This window comes from Seriola lalandi, unplaced genomic scaffold (genome assembly GCF_002814215.2).
Source record: "Seriola lalandi dorsalis isolate HSWRI2012SDOR001 ecotype SW California unplaced genomic scaffold, Sedor1 jcf7180002054029, whole genome shotgun sequence".
Taxonomy (NCBI): Eukaryota; Metazoa; Chordata; class Actinopteri; order Carangiformes; family Carangidae; genus Seriola; species Seriola lalandi.
Window position 1 is genome coordinate 70,001 of NW_019524582.1, and position 22,396 is coordinate 92,396.

A 22,396-nucleotide genomic window follows, 5' to 3' on the forward strand; every position below is an offset into this window, starting at 1 on the left:
TACTTGTGGTAGCAGAGTAATAAACAATCGTGACTCCTTAATGTTTTGCAGTTTTAATGACTTTGTCATCCTTCTTTCAAAATGAAAAAGACAGATATTCATTTTACCTTCATGTTCATCATCGTCATCACTAATGTCATAAGCGTAATCCTCATCATTGCACGGGCTGTCAGCTATAAGGCATTAAATGAATTAATACACAGCTGACAGAAAAAGGTCATGTCACTTTTTTCATTATACAAACACTTCTGCACTGTACGTATTGGTTGTCCATAGTAAAAACACTAGCACTATCCCACCAGACTAAACTACACATTACACTACTCTATGTTACTGCTACACCATGAATTACATGAATCTTAACAGGAAATAAGTCAAGAGTTGTGAATGTTTGTTGGTTATTGTACACTGCCAAAAAACAATAAATAATTGAGGAAGTGGCATCAGTTTATCTAATATGGGGTTTGGAAGTTGAAATAACTCTTCAGATGCAAAATTAGGCTGCTTAAAGTGCTTGTTCTGATTACATTTTTATTCAAATTGTATATGATAACTTGCATATCATATCTTGCAGTGAGCAAAAACCAAATAATACTAATCAAGACTTTCATGTTAAGACAAATGTATTAGTAAAGTGACATGATAGGGTTGAGAACCAGCTAGTTTAGCTGTGGGTATTATATAAAACAGTGCTACAGGAATTATTACTATAACGTTCTGCTATATTTACCCTCTGAATCCAGGTAGTCATCCTTTACTACAAAAAGTAGAAAAACAAGAAATCATTATATAGTGCAATTTTTATGTTTTCAACAATCTTACATTCATATAGGCTGAGCTACACACACACTTCACCAGGAATGTGCTACAGTCTACTGCTGGGGGCTACAGCACGTCTCTCAATAAAACAAAATAATGGTCTTTATTAAGCTACACATGTGATATGTGTGACATACTCTCCTTGTACAGCATACAATATTCCCTGCCTCAACAGGCCACTGGTTGGTCCTACTAACATCAAGCTAATGAACAGATACAGATGCTTACATGGGTAAGCATGGATGCTAAGACACACACACGCGCACACACACAAACACAGGGGCACACACACACACACACACACACACACACACACACACACACACACACAGAAACACTCACGAACACAGACAGACAGATGACTTAGTGAGATTTACCCAGTCTGATCTCATCATAAAGATGCTCCTCTGGTATCGCTGGTGATTAAGAAGTGTGTTAGAACATTAACAGGAGGAAACAGATGAGTGTGTAAGTATCCTCAGGTGTGTGTGCGTGTGTGTGTGTGGTTGTGTTTTCGGGGGTTGGGGTGGTAAAGAGGCTGATTAACTGACTATAACTGGCACATCAACATGTTTGTAATCAAAAGTGGTACCAGAGATACCTTCAGAGCACAAACAATGCTATATTTACTTCACATACATGCACATTCACATACGCACACACGTAAACTAGTATTGACCTTAATCAGCATCCCTGAAGGTGCAGATGGTTCTGATTTGTTTGTCTCCTTTATCAGGAGGATGAGATGGGAAAAGATAAAGAAATAAATCCTCCTATCTTTTTCCTTCTCTTTGACTTGCCTTACCTCCTCCTGCCCTCCATTGCAAATGAGTCCTATTACTATTAGCAACTCATCCATTTATGAATGCAGATTAGATGGAATGCATTATGTATCAAACCAAGGGTCATCCATCCCTAAAGGAAGTGGCTTCTTGAGCCTAGCCTCTCTGTGCCCTAGGAGGGCTGGTCACTCCCTCCTAGGGCTACGTAAAATGCACTAAACAGAACTTGGTTCCCACAACAAATACTTTACATAGAATCTGAACTGCCCAGGCAGCCAACCAGTGGACATCAGTAATGTATTTCTCAGTTCATATCCCAAGACTACAGAAGCATAGTGAATGCAACATAGTAATAGTTACGATGGTCAGTGTTGCATAACAGAGCCAGATGGTTTACTTGGCTGGGCCATGGTGCTGGCAGCCATGCGACCGTACGCTTGTTTCCTGCATGGCCAACATGAAAGAACGGCAAAACACTGTGTTCACATTAGTGGCAGGGTTATGGATTCGGCTGAACCGACAGAAAAGCCAGTGACAGCAGATCCATTCAGTAGATGGAGGCGTACTGGCTGCTGTTGAGTCATCACATTTCTGATAACATTTGTGTCAACATCAGTATGCATCACAGTTTCAGACAATGTCGTGTCATTCAGTTTTGTTTGGCAAAAGCATAAGTCTGAACTGTTTATCGCCTGTTTTAGTAATTCCTGTGGAAATGACAGCAGTTCCATAAAACAGACATAGTACTGTAAAGAAGAGGCATCAAAACATACAGGAGGAGGTCTGCTGGTAGGGGTGTGTAAGGACGGAGATGCTGGAAGACAGAAAACATCTAGGAAATGGTGGGAATATGTCAGTATCCAACCAGGCAGAGAGAAGGTGTCTTGTCAGTGGGTTTAGACTACTGTTTGTGTGTTGTTTGCTACTGAATGAGAAAGAGGGAGTAAGAGATAAGAGTGTGTGTGTGTGCGTGTGTGTGTGTGTGTGTGTGTGTGTGTGTGTGTGCATGTGTGTGTTGTGATTGCTTGCACAAAATCCAAATAGAAATTCTAAATTGACCCTTGATCTGTACTTCCTGTACTTCTGTAGATTTGAATGGAACATGAGAGGTCTCAGCATGAGTGTGGCCGCCTTCTCTCCCCAGCCTTTCTGAGGACATGAGGGAACTGTTTCCATTAAGCTAATGTGGGTTTGATCCATGGTGATGTAAGTGACGTGACAGGATGTAGGGTGTGGGGTCAATGTGGTGCTGGGTGTCTGTGGACAGGTGATAAGAGGAGGGAGTAGAGCAGTTGTACGTTCGGGGAGAAGCACTCTCACAGAGAGGGAAAGACAGTGGTACGCATACCAATGACGAAAAGCACACAGGACCTGTTTGAATTTGCATGCCCTCTCCTTGAAGTAATCACAGATTTATACTGAGATTGTAAACACATTTCAAGTGGATTCAAACAGGGCCAAGAACTAACTGCTACACTGCAGGTGTAGGGTTGCCATACTGAGATATACGGGAGATATACAGGGTGAGAAGAATATTATGGAGTTTACCTTCTACGTCATTACAGTCATAGTCTTGAGTGAAGCATGGATGGAGACAAAAGCACACACACAAACACATGAAAGCGAAGCCACGGCACCTCTGTGTAAAGCAGAGAAGAGCACATTTACAGAGTGAATGAAATGATAATTCACAATGTCAAGCTCAAACGACACTGAAATGACTTCCAGGTTGAGAGATTACATAACTGCTTTGCAGCGAAAAACATAGTGAAGTAATGGTGTGCCTCGGATCTGAGAAGTATGAGAGCATAGGAATGTCTGCTTTTTTATTCTGCAACGAACCCAACTCAGCTGACGGTCATGCAAGCTACATGTAGCCATGGACTTCACAGGAGATCTTAAACATCACTAGCGGGAATGAGAGAGAGAGTTGCTGACATGCTATGAAATACAGAATAGAGGCAGAAGTGTCACAAAGTAGTAGATACAGTAGTAGGTTAAGCGAGGGGATAAGATCTGTACTACCACAAATGATAGTAGACAACCTACCTTTGACCCTCTCTCCACGGTTGAGTTGGATTTCTCCCTCCCCTTGTGGTGTGTAGGGCTTGACCACGATGAAGGTACGTCCTGGGACAGCACTATACAGTTTCCGTTTGGGCCCGCGGGGGCCCGTCAGCGCTGGAGGGGTGTGATGAGGGGGGCTTGGGTCTCGCTGCACTGAGCCGGGGCTGTAAACAAACACATATGTTACTGTGGTGATTCCAGGGAGCTGGTAGCTGAAGCCTGTGGTCACCGACATGGTCGTCAGCGGGACAGCAACCTGGTGGCTCCCCCTGGTTGTTATGGTGGCCAGGGAGGGATTCATAAACAAGTCCCGGTGCCTGCCGATCAACAGTCAACAATCAGTGTTCCATGGGAGAGTCATGAGAGGAGAGTACACTCCTCCCAACCACCCCCCCTCTTCTTATTCCCTCTCTTCCTTCCTTAATAGCACAGACAATATCCTTCTTGCTCCCTTTTACCCTCTCTCTCTTCTATCTCTCCCCTCTCCCCTGCATCCAAACCGAGGTAGAAGCAGAAATAATTAACGGTAAGAGGGACTGCACTGTTTTCTTCTCTGTGTGGGTCTCTCAGATCCGTCTGTAAGCCCCTCTTAGTCAAACACATCCTGAGTTGGGGCTCCAGCAGTAACCCCCACCAGAGATGGACAGAGATCCCCCATGTCACACCAGTTCCAGCTGCTCCAGGCTGGGCTACAAATCCTGCCTCGTCCTTGGGTCCTGGTTCTCCTGCTGTGGAGGAGAGAGGCTGGGTCTGCTCCCCAACTCCCGCTCCTTCTCCCGGGAGTCCCGCCGCGTCTGCCTTTCCTCTCCCCTCCACCCCTCACACACACACACTCGCTCACACACACTCTGGCAATGCTGCTGCTGCTGCTGCTGCGCTCCGTGGCTCCCCTCCCCTTTGACGGCTCGCTCACACTCACACACCACAAGCCCTCTATGTGCATTCTAGCCGTGCGCACAAGCACATACACAGACAGCCCCCCCCACTCCCGCTAACATTGCACCTCCGCTAGCATGGCATACGCCACTACCAGCATGTTGCTAACACATCGCTGACATACACATACACACACTAGACCCATAGCACGATTGATCTCCCCCTGCCTGTCTGCCTGCGAGCATGCATGCACCATGGCTCCCTGAGGCAGGCTGTGAGAGTATGTGTATGTGCGTATCTGTGTGTGTGAGTGTGCATGCTGGTGTGCAGTGGGGCGGGGGGCAAAAAGCTCCAGCCCATTTGGTTTAATTGTCGCTCCTCCCTCTTTCCCTTTGCCTTGAATTCCCTCCTTCTCTCTTTCATTCTCTTGCTTCCATTTCACCTTCTTGTCCCTCTCCTTTTTAACATTTCTTCGCATTGCATCTTCACTCTCTCTCTCTCTCCTTCTCTCTCTCTCTGGTGGTGAATTCTAATACAGTAGCAGCAGAGCTCCGCCTAGTCTTCATTCATCACTACATTGCCACCGCTGTGTAAGTTGCATTCAGCATCATTCTGCTGCTTGTATTGTCAAAGCTTTCTTTCAAGCAAAATCAAAAAACACAATATGTATATATATATATATATATATATATATATATATATATATGTGATCATCATGTTTATCTGATCTGGGATTTGCTTGAGAGTGGTTTTATGTGTATTACAGATATAGACAAATTCCCTGTTCATTTATTGTAACAAGTGACCTGAAATCTCTAAACACCTGTCTATCTACCTCTTTCAGTCTCCTGCCATTCCTCCCCCAGCACATTGTATCAGTCACTTCATAGCCTTCATTCTTTCATTCACCTGATTCCAGCTTCCCATGCCCTTTCCCCTTCTTTCTCCATCCTTCTGTCTCCCCCTTCCTCATTTTAAGCCTTGTTTGTCTCTCTCTCCCCCCAACTCTCTATTGCTTTTCTTGCTCTCCTCACCTCACCCAGTCTCTCTTTCTCTGTCCCCCTCTTCATCGAAACAACGGCTTGCTGATGGCTTTCCAATTACCACAGGGACTGAGGGGCCGGGATGGCTGCCGCATGTTAATGTCTGAGCCCCGGCACTGAACATCAGCAGCACACAAAGCGGTGGGGATGGAGGGTTGGAGAAGTAAGGAGATGAGGCTATGTCAAAGTGACACAGACAGCCAAAAAATTAGATCTCTTAAGGATATCTATTTCAATGACTCAGATCTGTCTCCTCCACCCACACACCTTTGCCACCCCATACACCCACTGTGAAGTTATGCACAAAGCCTGACCCCAGCAGCTCCCTGAAGCCAAGCTGATGATGGTCACGTTGACACATGTTATCTATGTGTCAGACAGAAGGGTGGGGTTTTACGGGATGAAGCCATAATTGTCAACTGCAATTTAACATTCCAACAATTTAAGATTTTACTATTTCTCACTAGAAAATACATTTTTATGACTTATTCAAATATTTTTTATTATTTTAATTAGTTTTAATTGTTTTAAAATGCTATTTTAATGTCATCTTAATGTTTTATGTTTAATGCATTTCCATGCCTCTGAAAAGGCATTAGGCAAACATTACTATTATGGTGAGCCCATGAGTTTCTTTTGGTACTATCTTCGATTTCACTTCTACATGATTTCATATCCTCTCTGGCTGTACCACAGTTTAACAGACCACCAGAAGAGTCAAGCAGAAACCTGTGTGCAGTCACTTCCAAATTAAACCGAATGAGAACAAAGAGCAGACCCCTCTTTATTGTAGTATTGACCAGGAGGCTTTATAAAACTTTTAAAGGATTTTTAATTTCTAATTTTTCAAGTGGGACATGACAAATACTCAGTGTTTTTCCAGGTGTATGTCTGAATATATTTGAAAAGGTTTCATACCTATTTTGTTTTGTTGTTCACGTGTTACTTTTGGATCCTGGATGTATGAATAGATCATTATATCAATTTTATTTCCGAATGGGGTTTGTGTTTTTCCCATGAGTAACAAATGATTTAGACATCTAATGTGTATTGTGTGGCTTTAGATTGCATGATGATATGATTCACCGTATGCAAAATCATGCTGCATTTTCGACACAAAAGCTTTTTTTTTTCTCGTCTCTTTCACTGTGCTTCATTAAGAGTGTCTTTTACAGGATACAGTTGTAGGATCCATTACATGCACACACAAGTACACACATATACACAAAGTTCTAATGCAGTCTATTACAAAAACTCCATCGTTTCCTAGGACACCAGCCATGCCTCTGTAACGATGGCAACTGTCAATAAAAGGAAAGGCTAGAATTACCGCCTCGCGGCTGTATAACTCCGCCAACCAGCCAAGTTGCAAGAAATATGGTCACAATCTCCCCTTCTTGAGTTACAGCATTAAATAATGGCCAAAGGAATTTTTACAGAACATTATGATGTCACAGTGACATCAACCTTTCACCACCAAATTGTAACCAGTTCATCCTCGAGTCCAAGTGAATGTTTGTGCCAGACATAATGAAATTCTCTCTGGGCGTTCCTAATTAACTGCACTCACAAGACAGGCGAGGTCACTGTGACCTTGAACTTTGACCTTTGCCTTACAAAATCTTATCAGTTCACCCTTGAGTACAGCTGATTGTTTGTACCCAATTTGAATGAATTCCCTCAAGGCTTTACTGAAATACTGCGTTCAGAAAATCGAGATGGACCAGCAGACGGATGGCAAACCCGAAAATGCCTCATAGCCCTTGCTGTCGCCAACACTGAAGCAGTCAATCTGTCATAAATACTTTGCCTTAAATTACATGGTTGATTGGCTAATGTCATCTCACACATTTCAGTCATCTCTCCCATGTTTTATTTTCATATAAATAAAGGGATATCAGATAAAACAAGACACAAAAATTAGTTGCACAAAGTAAACAAGTGAATTTTGTGCCAAATCACGAGCAAACGCTTGCGTCTTATTTGTTATGTGCCTTTTGACCTCTTCATCTGTGTTTTCAAGACTGGATCAAAATTTAGATTATTCCAGGTAAGTGGCCCTTATCAGAAGTCTTAGAGCCAATAATTTGGGCATGCCAGCGATCAGATACTTGATTAGGATCAATGAGCCAGACAGGTTAACATTTGAACAGCTCAATAATTAATCTCGCTGCTTCAGTTTGGATGTCAAAATCTATGAACTGCCTACATAACTCTGAAGATGCAACTGCAAATGCCATTAAATGCCATTTTCACAGATGCTATCAAACTAAGCAGCTTCAGTGTAGCCTTTCCTCACATGACTGCCTTGCTGTCTCAGGTAAATGGCTTTTTCCTCAAATAGCCCAGCTCCCTAAGGTGAGATGAGCCCATTATAAACTCAGTCATAATCAGCGTCACACTTTGCATCCTAATGATCATCAGTCTGTCCTTGCTTTGCTGCACTTGAATGATTGCCCAATGTGGGAGTGTTTATGGCTATCAAGGAGAAACTAGAATGCGGTATCTGCTCATTGAACAGAACGTTTCGAGGTCTTGAACAGCAATCTGTTTGTACACAGAAAGCTTATGATTCACAGAGACTTCACCATTAAGCGAAATTAGAAGAGAGGGGCAATTGCTGTGATCAGAACATAACTCTAAACTTTACCTCGATCTGAGAAAGGGGAGGAGGCTCAGATAAACAAACCACTTAGCTCATCTGGCTAACAGTTTTTCAGGGTGTGTTGTGGGTGTGTGGAGGGAATATGGGGAGACAGGGCCGTGCCCTGAGAACATCCTTCACTGAATGTAGCTGTAAGAGAGTCAAACAATTCACTCCCAATTGAAATTACAGAATTTAAATATCTTGTGGTCTTGTTCACAAGTGTGGGTAAGTAAGCATGGCAGATTGACAGGTCTACCCATTTGGCACCTGCAGTGGTGTAGGTAGTAGACTGTCGTAGTAAAAGGGAACTAACCCTGAGGGTCAGGCCCTCAGTTGATAAACGCTCCAATCTTCACCTATGGCCATGAGCTCTGGGGACTGACAAAGACGGAGATCATGGATACAAGACGGCAAAATTAGCTTCTTTCGCAAGGTTTCTGGGCTAACCCTCAGGGATGAGGTGAAGGGTTTAGATATGCAGAAGGCACTCAGAGCAAAACTTCATGGGCACATCAAACTGGAGGAAACCCCAGAGCAAAACCCAGAACCTGCTGGAGGGATTACGTATCAAATCTGGCCTGGGAATGCCTTGGAATCCCCCAGGAAGAGCTGGAGGATATGAGTGGAAAGAAGGACATCGGGCCTAACATGGTTATCAGACTGCTACCATGACCTGGACCAGAATGAGTGGCAGAAGATGCTGAATAGATAAGGCACCTGCGGTACTGCCATGTTACAGTTCTTTGCCTGCAGTTACTGGCCTTCACCATGTTTGGTGGTGAGGTGGCTGCACTATTTATTAAACCACATCCACGCTGTTTGATGGATTCTGATTTTGATCAAGACTTACAATCAGTTTTACATATTGTAAGTCCTTGTAAAGGCTTCTCTTCTTCATGACATGACTGTACTGTTGATTTATTGTGTGTGGCCAGACCTGTGCAGATAACATCAGTGTATTAAACAAAGACAGAAGCTAAAAAGCCAAATGGATCAGAATCACAGCATCACCCTCCGATAAGAATTATGATTTGCACAGATCAATACCACTCCCCTGTGTCCTCCTTTGATGTGAATTCTCCACAGGTGAAGCAGAAGAAGCTCAACTCTGCATCTCCTGCTTCTCTTCCACCCTATCCCTGTCCTCCTTTTTCTCTGTGTACCTCAGCCCTTTGGCTGTGTTAAGACAGCATGGATAATCTACACACCAACAGCCACTGGTGTGACTAATGTAAAGAAAGAGGGAAGGATAGAAGGTAAAAAGAGGTGAGGAGAACAGCAACTAACAAAAATGAAAAGGCGAAGGGAACATGACGCCTCTTGTTTGGGTTTTTTGCCCGTATAAATCACATCAGGGGTCATCAAACAGCACAACAGCAGTTAATAACAGCTTCGTGCTCACCTCCAGCTACCACAATAATCTTACATGCCAACATGAGTCAGAATGTTGTGTGACTGAATCTTCTTTTGAAACGAGGATTCGGTCCCCTGTGTCCAAGTCTCCTCCCACACTTTTCAGATAAAGGGCAGCAGGAGTGTATCCTGACATTCAAATATTATTTCCAAACAGTGGCCTGGGTGGGTATTTGACAGAACCTCTGCTGCCGATGTTTTAGTAAATTTGACTCTTCGAAAAACCTCACATGTCCATTTCTGATCTTAACCAGTCAGAGGGCATATGATAATGGTTTTTACCTAATAAAAACTGGCAAAACACTCACTTCACCATGACAACTACAAAGGAAGTTGGTTGAAAATGTAAAATGTGTTTCTGTACTGTTGTAGGAAAAACTAAAACAGGAGCGACACACTTGAAATGGAAAAGATAAAAGTTGATATCTTCTTCTTCTTGAGAGCTTTTCGTCCAAACCAAGACTGATGACTAGGTTTTTAGATGTATAGTGTCCTCTCGATGATCACTCATTACTTTGCATTGACTGCACATCATGTTACATAACCAATAAACCTCTGAATTTTCTTCATTCTATACAAAATTCTGCCATATTATCATATTTTCACCCAAGGTAATGTCTTATATTGTCAACTGCATTAGTTAAAGTGATTATTACCCACACTTCTATGCTTTAACCTGCCTTGGTGAACTTTGTTATTCTGTCTTGATTTAGTCTTAATAAGCCACTCTGACCTATCTGTATCCTCTCGATTGTCTCCATCTAAACTTTCTGCTGAAGGCAGGCCAAACTATTGAACCCTGACAGTACAGCACACGTCCAAGCAGGAGGAAGTGATGGTGAGTTCCACAGGAACTTGCTGGAGTCTGCCGTTGGGCGGGCTGTTGACCGGCCAAGCTAATTTCACACTCCCCTGGTACCCATGATGCCTCTAGAGTTACCATGGGCATAAACAGAAGGTCAGAGAGAGAAACAGAGAAGGGGAGGAAGAAATATTAGAGAGAAAATATTCAAGGACAGCATCAGTCTCACTTGGGTGCAGGTTCTGGCCATGGAGACCAGCTGCTCATTTTGGGCTTTTTATACATTCACCTCACTTTAATACTTGGTGTAAGGGTAATGCGCACAGAGGAACAAGGTCTCAACTCCCTGTGTACAGAAGGCCATTTAGGCCAGGACACAGTGGACATACTAAACCTGCTGTCCTCTATCCTTTTCCCTTTCTTCACACTCTAATCGACCTTGTACAAAATAAGAACATAACAGGTATCTCTGTCAGTGAGCATTCATGCGAATGTAATGCCAGATGTGGCAGAGGAAGATGCACTTACTGTCAAGGCACACATGACAGAGAGGAGGGCGGTTTAACACTGCAGTCTGAATTTATTAATGAACCAAATTCACTTCATATAATTCAATTTCAGATTGAACACTTCACAGCTTTAGTTTCTATCCTGTGTGATATGTCCAAGTTACATGATGTAATAAAGGATGTTGACTGCTCTCTGGCGGCAAACCTTAAATTAATGGCTCTGTGTGTACGTGTTTATGAGTGTGTGTGTGTTTGTGAAGGACAGAATGAAAGGTAGAAACTGAGAGCAAGAGAGACAGAGAGAGAGAGAGAGAGAGAGAGAGAGAGAGAGAGAGAGAAAGAGAGAGAGAGAGAGTCTTTGATGGATAGAGTAAAGTGACAGGAGAGTATTAGAGGAGAGGGGAGTACGGCTGGCGTTGTGTCTCTAATGCAATTCCCCCGTCAGACTGTTTCACACATACACACAGAGAGGGAGGCATCCACACACTGCGGAATCACATTAGATGTGTGCCGTACGTAGGTGATCTTGCTCTGACATATGATCATAATAAAAAGCATAACAAACCAAGTGTCACTAAACCACTTCAATCTTTTGCTTCAAGATGTGATCAGGGCCCTAGTTTACTGTGCAGTTCCTCTAATGGTTCAGTGTACAAGTGAGGAGATTTGTTCCAGCACCCAGCAGCACAACTACATCTGTGGATTTATGTATCAATCGACTGACAAGCTGTTTTGAACTGAGTGGCCCATCCAATGACATTGCTCATAGCTCTAATTTCAGAATGTATCCACTGTCTCTCAATCTCTCTTACACAAACTGACACACACACACACACACACACACACACACACACACACACACACACACACACACACACACACACACACTCACAGCTTGGCAGTCTCCAATTAGTCCCCATGGTGATCATTATTAGCCCCTTTCCATCTGTCTATCTCTGAACTGTGAAGGCACCCATGCACACAGCTGTGTGCATGTGGGCATACATACACGTCAAAACACATACAAACAGACACACAGATTTGAAGCATGTTATCTGCCCTCTGTCCTGCTAGCAGGGCAAATCCTGCATTTCTGCATAGCTTCTTATAGTAACCTTGGCACTGATCATTGCACTCAAACCCTGACAAGAGCACGGGTCACAACAGCTCCACCAAATGCAATTATAAAATACCTCTTACTGATCAGTGTTTAAATCTGCCACTAAAAATCTGATTCCAATTTATTTTCATAAAACATACATTTTCATGTTCAGTTCCCAGTTTATGCTTTATATAGGTGACTTTTTTTCGAACAGGTTGCAAGTGCATTTTCAACATGAAAACGACTTTCATATGTGCCTGGGATTGATATGAATAAATAAACAAGATTCTGCACTGACTGATGTTATGTCATGTTTATCACCAGTGGCAGACGGTAGCAGATGGTCTAAGATGCAGAATGCTGCCTGGTGACTAACAAGTGACTCAAACATAACACATGGGGCTTTTTTTGCTTTTTAAAATTAGGTTTAAATATCGAAGTATGTGTGTAATCACGAGGCCAATCACAGACTATCTAATAAAAACGACTAACTGCTGAGACTAGCTGGTGTGAGACATGAGTTAGGAGCAGGAGGGAGACAATTTGCTTATTTATGAAGCTCTCTATAAAACTTTATTAAGTTGAATAATCACTAGAAATAACATATGACGTTGAGCTGAGGTCAAAGCAAATCTTACAGACCTGAGTCTTCCACGAGGGCCGTGTCCATGGGGGTAGCCATGGCTGTGGGACCTCCTGGGAATCGGCTTGTCGTCATCATGCATGTGATGTAGTGAAGGCGAGCGGGAATGAGAGGATCTGGAGCTGCCGGTACTCTGGAGACTGCTGTCAGGGATCTCACCGTGACGGCTCTGACATAGAGCAGAGGAAGGGACAAGTATCATATGTATTGTGTATACCATTTCAGTCGTCTCTATGTAACATATGGACCAAATACAATACAAAGGGGTGATATCAATCGGAAGTCAAATTATTTTCCTCCTTTTTTTTTTCCAACAGTAGTTTCCTCTGCTCACAGCTTCATGCTTAAATGTGCACACACTGATTGAAATTCAGTGGCTCCACCTCACCTCTCCAAGGCTGCTGTGTTGCTGCCCAAGAGCTGGTAGACTGCGCAGTGAGGGGACAGGAGAGTGACCCTGACGGCCGCGAATTTCTCGGGGGGCCTGACTGTGGATGTGATCATGGTCCCCGTTCAGATTGTTGTCACTCGCAGAGCGGAGCAATGAACGTGGCGAGGGCAAGGGACCAGGCATCACACGTCGACGGTTGGTGTAAGAGGGGGTCTCCCTGAAAGGCACTGAGAGGAGAAAGATATATGCAGGTCTATGGCACCTCTTTACAGACTCACCATATCATATGAAGCAACTGCAGAAAGCATAATGAACAGAATTCTGGGATGGGGAAATAATGCAACTGTACAGATCTCAAGGTCAATGAAATGTGCTTGTTAAAGCTTGTTTCCAGCTCACACCAGTCTGACAGTAGGCTGTGATTTCTATTTGTAATGTCTTTATGCAGATATAAACTATATGCAGACTTTTACACAAAGCATCGTATGACCATTGGATCTGGTACTGATGGTTCTGCAGCAAAATTTTAGACTTAAACCAAGGTAGTGCTTTATCAGTCTTATCAGTTTGCATATTTTAATATCGACCACTGAAGAATTAAGAACCGAAAACAGAATAGGAAAAACTGTTTAAGGTCATTGATAATGAAAAAAATGGATTTTTATTGTAGCTGTTAATTAAATATTCTTATCATGAAAAATGTCAGTGTGCAAAAATAATTAACTATGAGTGTTTAGGTTCACACACACATTAGCCGCACATTGGCTGTGTGAAGTATGGAGTGGTAAAATTTAGAATGAGTGAACCATGCATTCCACAAATTATATGTGATTCCCCTTTTTAACCTGTTTATAGTTAAAAGGAATAAAATACTACAGAATAAAACATTATTTCACCATCTAAAAAGAAGGGTATTACATCCTGTTAACACTAGATGGCAGAGTTTTCCTGTATGTTCATGTCACAGAGAAACTGCTCTACTCAATAGGGATCCAATAAAACACCTGAAATGTTCCCCACATCCCTCACATTTCCATCTCCATTCCCCCACACCTCTATATTCAACCTGTAATCACTGTCCTTGAACTTCTCCACTGTCTATGCCCGGCCATTCTTCAATCTGATGTCTCCCTGACACCACATTCACATTTAAACCAATGAAACACTGAGGGAGCCTGGTGATATACTACCACTGGTATCAACTTACCAACATCTGATGTTTTGTGGACCTTTATGATTTCAGCCAGATCAAAGTTTCCTGCGATAATAGCCACCTGGAGGTGGGGAGAAGACAGGAGTACAAGCAAGGAAACACAAAAAATGTTATTAAGAACAAACAACTCATAGAAATAAGTGAATGTAAAAACTATAAATTTTGCTTTTTTTTCTCTCTCTCTCTCTCGTAATAAATATTTTACACATTTAGCGCTTTGTGGGAGAGGATGTGTAAAATCTGTGTGTGTGGAAGTGTTCTGGGCGCTGTATGGACCACATAAACAAATTAACTTAGATCTGCATGGGAAATCTGTCAATTTCCCACGGACTTCATCAATCAGAAGGGCTGGAATTCAGACACAGGCCACAACTCAGAGCTGTTATTCTGCTGAAGTTTTTAATAGCAATCAACATATTCAATGTAGGAGCATTAGGCCAAGGGCTAGTCATTCAATCCATTCAGCTCTGACATCTCAAAGATGAAAGGTATGATAATACACAATCTAACACACAGTGATTCTTGGATACCATACATACCTGAAAGGCGGTCTGGCTGTTGTAGTTCTTTATCTCTTTATTGGCCCCCCGGAACAGGAGAACTCGTGCACAGCTATCCTGAATGACAACACAGAGATTTATGTGTTTGGCTAGGAGTTTTAAATGTCATTGTATTTGATTTCACGGTATGCAACAACATATACACACAAACAAATGCATGGACACACACACACACACAAACACACACAATGATGTATGGAAGTCCCGAGGGTGCCATTTCCAAGGTTCTAATTGGTCTCTCTATTAGAGGTGGGTGGTTTACAAAGTATCAGCCATGTGCCATGAAATGGATTTAGCTATGCTGCATCAGTATAGATGAGATATTAAAGGTCACAACAGATAAAGTCCCCCAAAGTATCAAATCAACTTACTTAACCAGTGCAGCTATTAATGGTAGTATCACTGACAGACCATTTATATATATTTATATATATATATATATATATATATATATATATGTATATACTATCGTGGTTTGGTCAAGTGGATTACAATTAGCAGGCTGAGCAGTGCGACAGTTGTTGCCAGAGGCAGCATTATAAGCAACCTCTTTGATCACCTCCAAAAGAAACGCGCCTGGGAGTATGACGTTTGTTTGAGAATGACTCCGACAGATAAAGCTCCAGTGGCAGGGTAAAACAACACGGATGAAGGTTCAGAGGATTAATTTGATATTTCACGATGAGTCACTGAAAGGAAATCCTTATTCAAGCATGGATACTCTGTTTTTAACAGCAATGTTCTACTAGAAGTGACTACTGACTGCCTTTGCATTGCTATGATTAGACTGAAGAAATTAGAAAAATATTTATTTTTATGTAATCCCCATTCTCCTACACGATACTATCAAAATGAAGATGCAGAATTATATGCAAATATACAAAATAATTCAAGCAAATATTTAAGTGCATCGTGAATATATACGTACATTTGTGCTACTGATACAAACTGATGTCTTCACTAATGATGCATGCGAAGAAAAGTTACCTAGCAGCTAACATCTCCCTCTTGTGGAAAATGAGTAGCCAAGCTAAACATGAATTTGTGGCAAGCCAGTTCCATGAGGTGCACGCTTTTAAAAATCACAACACAGACATGTTTGCTTGAGTCACTGACTACTAGTCGCTGTCTTTATGGTAAGAGATGCAGTGATGCAGTGTAGCCGAGAGCACAGAACACACAGATACATACACACCATCTGCTCTGCAAAAATAATCTCTTAACTTTGAACACAATACATTTCAACATTGCAACTGTGGCAGCACATCCACTGTAAGGTATAACTCTTATGTAACTTTGATTGAACTTTCTGAGAGTTTTGTTCTGCATCCAAGTAACCTTGTGGTTAAAAATACATTCCGATATACATTCTTACTCTCCTAGCTTCAATTTATATCCCCATAAAAAATTTTTGCTCATACTATCCAGCCCTTGTTTCTACAGAGATACATATTTTAATGACAGTAAACACCAGGAAGGAGCAGTAAAAAGAATCAATGAAAAACATAGAGATGGACAGTCTTTACAAACATGCCCAAACATGCCATGAAAGTGTGCAAGTGAGTGTAGTAAGACAATGGTTATTATAAAAGGTATTCAATGTATATTCTGTCAGCAAAGCAATGGCTAACTTATAACTAAAAAAAAACTATATGTGTATAAAAACAGAGGCTACAATGAGTTGTTAGAATAAACACATCACAACTAAAACAGACATCTGCATTAGTTCACAACTATACATTCAGTCTCGTGTCTCAGAATATCACCATATATATTATGTGTAAATGAGCACAGGCGCCTCTGGCAAAAAAAGCCCAATCATAGATTGAGAGAGAGGGTTATGTGTCCATGTACTGGCTGGCTGAGGGTCGATATGTAATTTAACACGGAGCAGAATTAACACAACTAGCCTTGCTCTACAATCAGCACAATGACTCTAGTGTCTCCCGTCAACATTGAGTCACACATTCAGGGACACACATGCACAGATCGACTGAACATGTGGTTCAGTTAATAACGTCCATGTGGTTTTACTCATCAAGCTGGGTATACCTGATGGCCCCCACATATATAACTGTATTAAGCTGACACTAATGCAGTGGAGCACCCTGCTCTGGTAAAACACATAGATGGCAGCTATGTGGTCACTGTCTGACTGCCCTGACCTGAGCAGGGTGTATAATGACTATAGTGTCAACTGGAACACAGAAATCCTGCATAAACCTGTAAACCTCATGTAAACATAGATGGTGAAGACATGGGGGTATTTGTAAATGTAGCAGGTGTTATGAATAATGCATGATTACTCTTGCTGCTAATAGCCTTTACAACCATTAAGGGTCTAAAACAGCTAAAAACCCATATAGATGAACGCCTACGGCTGTTAGCTTAGCTAATTTCTAATCACCCATACATTATGCAGTTTCATGCACAGCCACGTGCGTACATACACACAAAGTTATAAAAACACAAACGTACACACACTTTTAAGTGTAAAGAGTCACAATGATCACCACTGTCAAAGTAATTTAAAACAAAATGTGAGAAGCTAACATAATGTATGCGTTTTGAAGAAAGGAATCATGAAGAATACACAGATGTTGGAGAGGGTTGTTACATAAATGTAGAAGAGTAACAGTCAACATGTTACAAGGAAAAAGAATAGAAAAAGTAACCACATCAATATTTGTTACTTAAATGAGACATTTCGCACTGTGAGAACCCATGTGGCACACTCGAATTTCTATGTATGTTAACCTTGTTGTGTCTGTCCTGTATTGATGCAAATATATTGCCTTTTTAAATAATCAAATGAATGAAGGTTTGAGAACCTCAACTGCTGAGTTTTTGCTATTTAATGACTTTCCATATTCATTTGCACAGACACATAGTATACACAGACATGCACACATGGAGGCCAATTACAGTGTGGGCCATCTGTCTTGCTCTTCTCTCCAAGGATTCCTATAGGAAGTCATTAAGGAAACCATTCCAGGAGTCCTCACTTTCATTTGCTAGTAGGGTTGGATGATAACGCCTATAAATAATATTGCAATATTGTAGGCTATCGCCATTCACAATATATACCTCATTATTTTTAAATGTCCTCTAAAGCGCTTCATAAATGATCAATTTAACCCTTTGATGCATGCAATCACACTGGTATGATGACTCTGTTAGTCCCTGCAGCATTAGTATTTTCTATTGGAAATACAGACAGACAGATAGGAGAGACACGTTGACAGCCCTATCCATAGGATATGAAGGGTCACTGAATGGTCGATCAGTATGAAATCATGTGAATCATATGGTATGGCCTTTACAGTGGCCAGAACTAAATTTTACACCTTTTGGGCGACATCCACCATCATCAAAACACCGAATGAGGGAATAACTTTTGAAAGAATTGTGTTCCATCCCTCTAGTAGAATTCAGAGATTTGTAAAATCAACTCCAAGGAGCAGTGAAGCTGTTCTGGTGACACCCAACACCTTACTAAGACACTCTATGTTGGTTTTTTAAACATGCATTTTAAATGAAATGGGCTACATACTGTAAAGCTCTATCTCAACAAAGACCCTTAACAAAAACAGAGCTCAAAAAAGCGCATTCACCAAGAAACACTGAGAAAGACATTTCAGATCATACATAAACTAAAGTGCACTTTTTGTGCATGATATTTTTGACAATACATTATTCAAAAAATTTAAAAATAAAAAAATAGCATAGTGTGAGAACCACAGAGGCAGAGGTCCAAGCTCTCACAAACCATTCTGCATGTCAACAAGTTATATATACAATATAATATACATGTCACACACACTCTCCCAGTACAGTGGTCTGGATGGGCGACGAGTGTGTGTGACTTATGTATGAGTTTTTTTCTTTCTTTTTGTGTCTGTGAGAGGGAGAGAGCAACAGAAGTGGAATCAAGCATGTTCAACATATTGCCTGCGCCTATATGCTAAATGTGATTACTTTAGGCTACATAGGAACTGGCCCCCCGTAATGATGAGGGGCGGTCATGTGTAGAAAAGTGTGACAGATAGTTCCTCTCACAGTCGTGTTTATACATTTGAGGATTCCTTCTCTCATTAAAATTGAAGGAACAGATCTTGCATCCTCCACTGAATGTGGAACTTGTTTTTGCTTTGGATTGTGACTAACATCTAAAGCACATAAGATGCTTGATTTAAGGCTGAAACACTACGTAAGAGATGAATTCCTCCTCATTATTGTGTATAGCAAGTAGTTATACACGGTAATAAACACGACACTACAGTATAAATACTACAAATACTGTGTCATAAAAAACAGTGATACTTCTAATCAGTTTATTACAGCGTTTCATTGGTCCGACTGGTTTGGACAGTTTATGCGCCACCTCTCTTTAATTTCACTCATCAGTGTTGTCCCCACTTGCCATTACCTACTGCATGCTTCCTCAATCATTCATCCAACCACCTCCAATGGATCTGTCTTGCAGGAAAAAGACCCCTGCCTTGCCTTCATTCACTGCTGATGGCCACGTCTGCCAAGATAGAAGCCCACTACATAAATGTTAATGGTCAGCCAGATCCTGGGAATGGGACTTTCAGGCCATTAATCGAACTTATTCTGTTGCTTATTATGTTATCTTGTCATTCATCTAATCTCTCCAGAATTCATCAATCTGTCCGCCTTTCTGACACTCTCTCTTTTCGCTCTCCATGTGGATCTATCGATCTTTGCCACTGGATTACTCGTTTACTGTTCAATTCTAGCGGCCCCTTTCTTTCTGTGATTGTACATAATCAGCTGAGCCAGGCCTGTTTTCGAGCCTGTTGGAACCCTGCTAAGAAGCACTGTTTCTGGGATCAATCAGCTCAACGTGGTGTTCGGCCTCCACTGGCAGGGTAACAGCCGTCCTAAGCAGCGGTAGCACACAAGAGTTGGAGCGAGGTCCATTACCAGAGTGTTGACTTTCCAAAAGTTATGACTGTAAATTTAAGATTCATCCGTTCTCTCTTTGATTATATCCCCTCTTGCTCCACAGACACACACAACCCCTTCGCCCACGTTCCACTGAGAAGTGGAACAACTAATGACTTCAGTCACGTGGACGTGTTACAAACAGCTTGTATTTAGTATTGATGTTGTGCTTCCCAAACACACACGCACACACACTCTATCTCTCTATCTCTCACTCTCTCTCCTGAGACTATGGTGTTCCAACACAGCTGAAGCAGGTCATTCCTCATGACTGGAATTAGGCAAGTACACAGTTAAAATTACAACATGCAAACACACAAACACACACACATACACACACTTTTCACTTGTTTGTATGCGAAAGAGGGAGAGGAGTAAAGTGCTCATTTAATGTTCATGACCTGAGCACTACTCTGTATTTCCCAACGAAGCAGCAGAAAAGCCTCTTCCAGTTACATGTTTCTCTTTGAGCAGCGTCTAACCAAACAAGACTATGCAGCACATGGGCATACTGTACCTAACAACACTCACGGTTTTCCCAGGAGTAAGCTGGTTTTTCACTTCCCTCACCTCCCAATGTCCTCCTATAGCCCTTCTTATATAGAACACATTCATTCAAAGTAAACAAAGTAAAAATAAACTGCACATATATTTCTTTTCTGTTATCACAACCTCATAGGACCCTAAAATCATGTTATCATTATGCAGTAAATATTAGCTTGGGGACTGCAAAGGTTAGAAGGTATTTCTACTAGAATAAGACTAGAACAGACTAGAAAACAAGTTGATGGTGTTTTTTGTCGATATTACAGAAAATTACTTGCCTGGCAATGCCAACAATTTCCAAAAACAAGACCAAACTGAACCTGAATGTGTCCTGTACAGTGTGACACTGAAGTAAAGCCTGATATATAACATTTCCCTTTGTGCCATAGAGATTTGTCTTCCCAAAAATGGTTAAAAACACATCAATGATGCGCACTGTTGCACTGGGTAACATTCATTACGATGAAGATTACATAAAACCCTTCGGCTTCTGTAAATACTCTATGCAGTCCTTACTACTGTTACATTAATATTTGCTAAAAAGTGACCAAATGTCAAATTTCTTTCCATTGTAAAAATAAAACTATATCCCACTTTTTTTCTTTGAGACTGTCATTTTCAATATGAGCAAATGGGCAGACAGGGTGGGGAAGTGGGAAAGTATAATCAGACTAAATAAAGAAAAATACAGAACAATGCCATCCTTATCCTATTAGACACGCAGAGCAACAAGAAAATTCCTAGAAATAGACCAAGGTAGGAACCTCAGTTCTTATGAATGAGAGATTGAGGTTGTCACTGTAGTGCAAAGAATTGAAGCTGATGATTGGTCTTTATGCGGACAGCTCAACAATGACACTGTAATGTACTGTCCCGTGTCCCCCAGTCCATTATCACAACAGGCAACAAATACAGTGGAGGAAATGACCAGATAAAGGAAACCTCCTTTTTCAGACTGCTACTCAAGTACACGCAAGTGTGCATGTACATGCACACACAAAAAGAGCTGAACCGCAGTGTGAAGACTATCCTGCAAATCATCAGACCCTATACAGTAACAGCAAGTCTCTGCATTGCATAAGTGTCCTTGAGCAAGACACTGAAGCCCCACTAGGTTCAAGGCTGCAGCACGGTGACTACCTCCTACAACTCTTGGAGGACAAGCAAACAGACAAAAGCTTACACACTTACATACTTATATAATGCCCACACATAAATGCTACAGTTCAAATATACAGACACACCAACCACACCGATCTACTTGCCAAACAGAACACTGAGACTGTGATTGTGCAGAACAACTTCAGTGATAATGTTTGAGAAGGTAAATGCAGCACAGCCATTTACCCTCCCGACCTCCAGCTTGTCACCTTGCTACGGAAATATGACACTTCCTCCTATGTTGGCACTGAACATTAGCACTAAATGTAAATCATGTAATGCACAAGCATGCGTGCTGTAATACATTATTTCGATAACTGTTACCTGGTTGTAGAGAGCACACACATGCAGGGCGGTGTTTCCGGATGCATTCTGGGCGCTCATGTCAGATCCGTAGAACAGCAGATGTTCCAGATGTTGCACGTGGCCATAGCGGCAGGCCTGAAAAGACACATACATTTACTGTTTTTACAAATTAACCCTTGTTTATGTAGGAGCCAGACATGAGGTAATGTGTGACAAATAAAAATCTGAAAGGCATGTGCAACTTCTCCAAATGAGTCAAAGGCACAGAGTGTTTTGTAAGCTGACCAATCACAATGAAGAAAAGGTGGAAACTGAGGCTATGTACACAATTGCTGGGGTTTGGCTGGAGCCCTCTTCATAGGCTCTGCCTGTTTGGGCAAAATCAATATATTACAAAATAGCGATAGTGATTGTAGTGGAATTGGTTGAATATTCTCAAATACAAAAAGCAGCCAAAAAACTGTAAGACCATAATACAGCATGTAAACTGGTGAGACCTTTTTCCTTGTGTATTTCCTTGGGCTACTTCCTTTGTAAAATTCTCC

At 41.7% G+C, this 22,396-nt stretch overlaps 1 protein-coding gene across 2 annotated transcripts in view; it reads right to left on the reverse strand.

The window, feature by feature from the left end:
• shank3a (SH3 and multiple ankyrin repeat domains 3a) overlaps nt 1-22,396 on the reverse strand; it is a 170,001-nt gene that overhangs the window by 60,651 nt on the left and 86,954 nt on the right. For both annotated transcript variants that reach the window (XM_087173063.1, XM_023402819.2), the window contains exons 8-13: nt 21,870-21,986; nt 14,847-14,924; nt 14,302-14,368; nt 13,092-13,321; nt 12,703-12,872; nt 3,651-3,832 (exon numbers count right to left, since the gene is read on the reverse strand). In XM_087173063.1, coding sequence (XP_087029189.1) covers nt 3,651-3,832; nt 12,703-12,872; nt 13,092-13,321; nt 14,302-14,368; nt 14,847-14,924; nt 21,870-21,986 — 844 coding nt within the window. The remainder of the gene's footprint in view (nt 1-3,650; nt 3,833-12,702; nt 12,873-13,091; nt 13,322-14,301; nt 14,369-14,846; nt 14,925-21,869; nt 21,987-22,396) is intronic.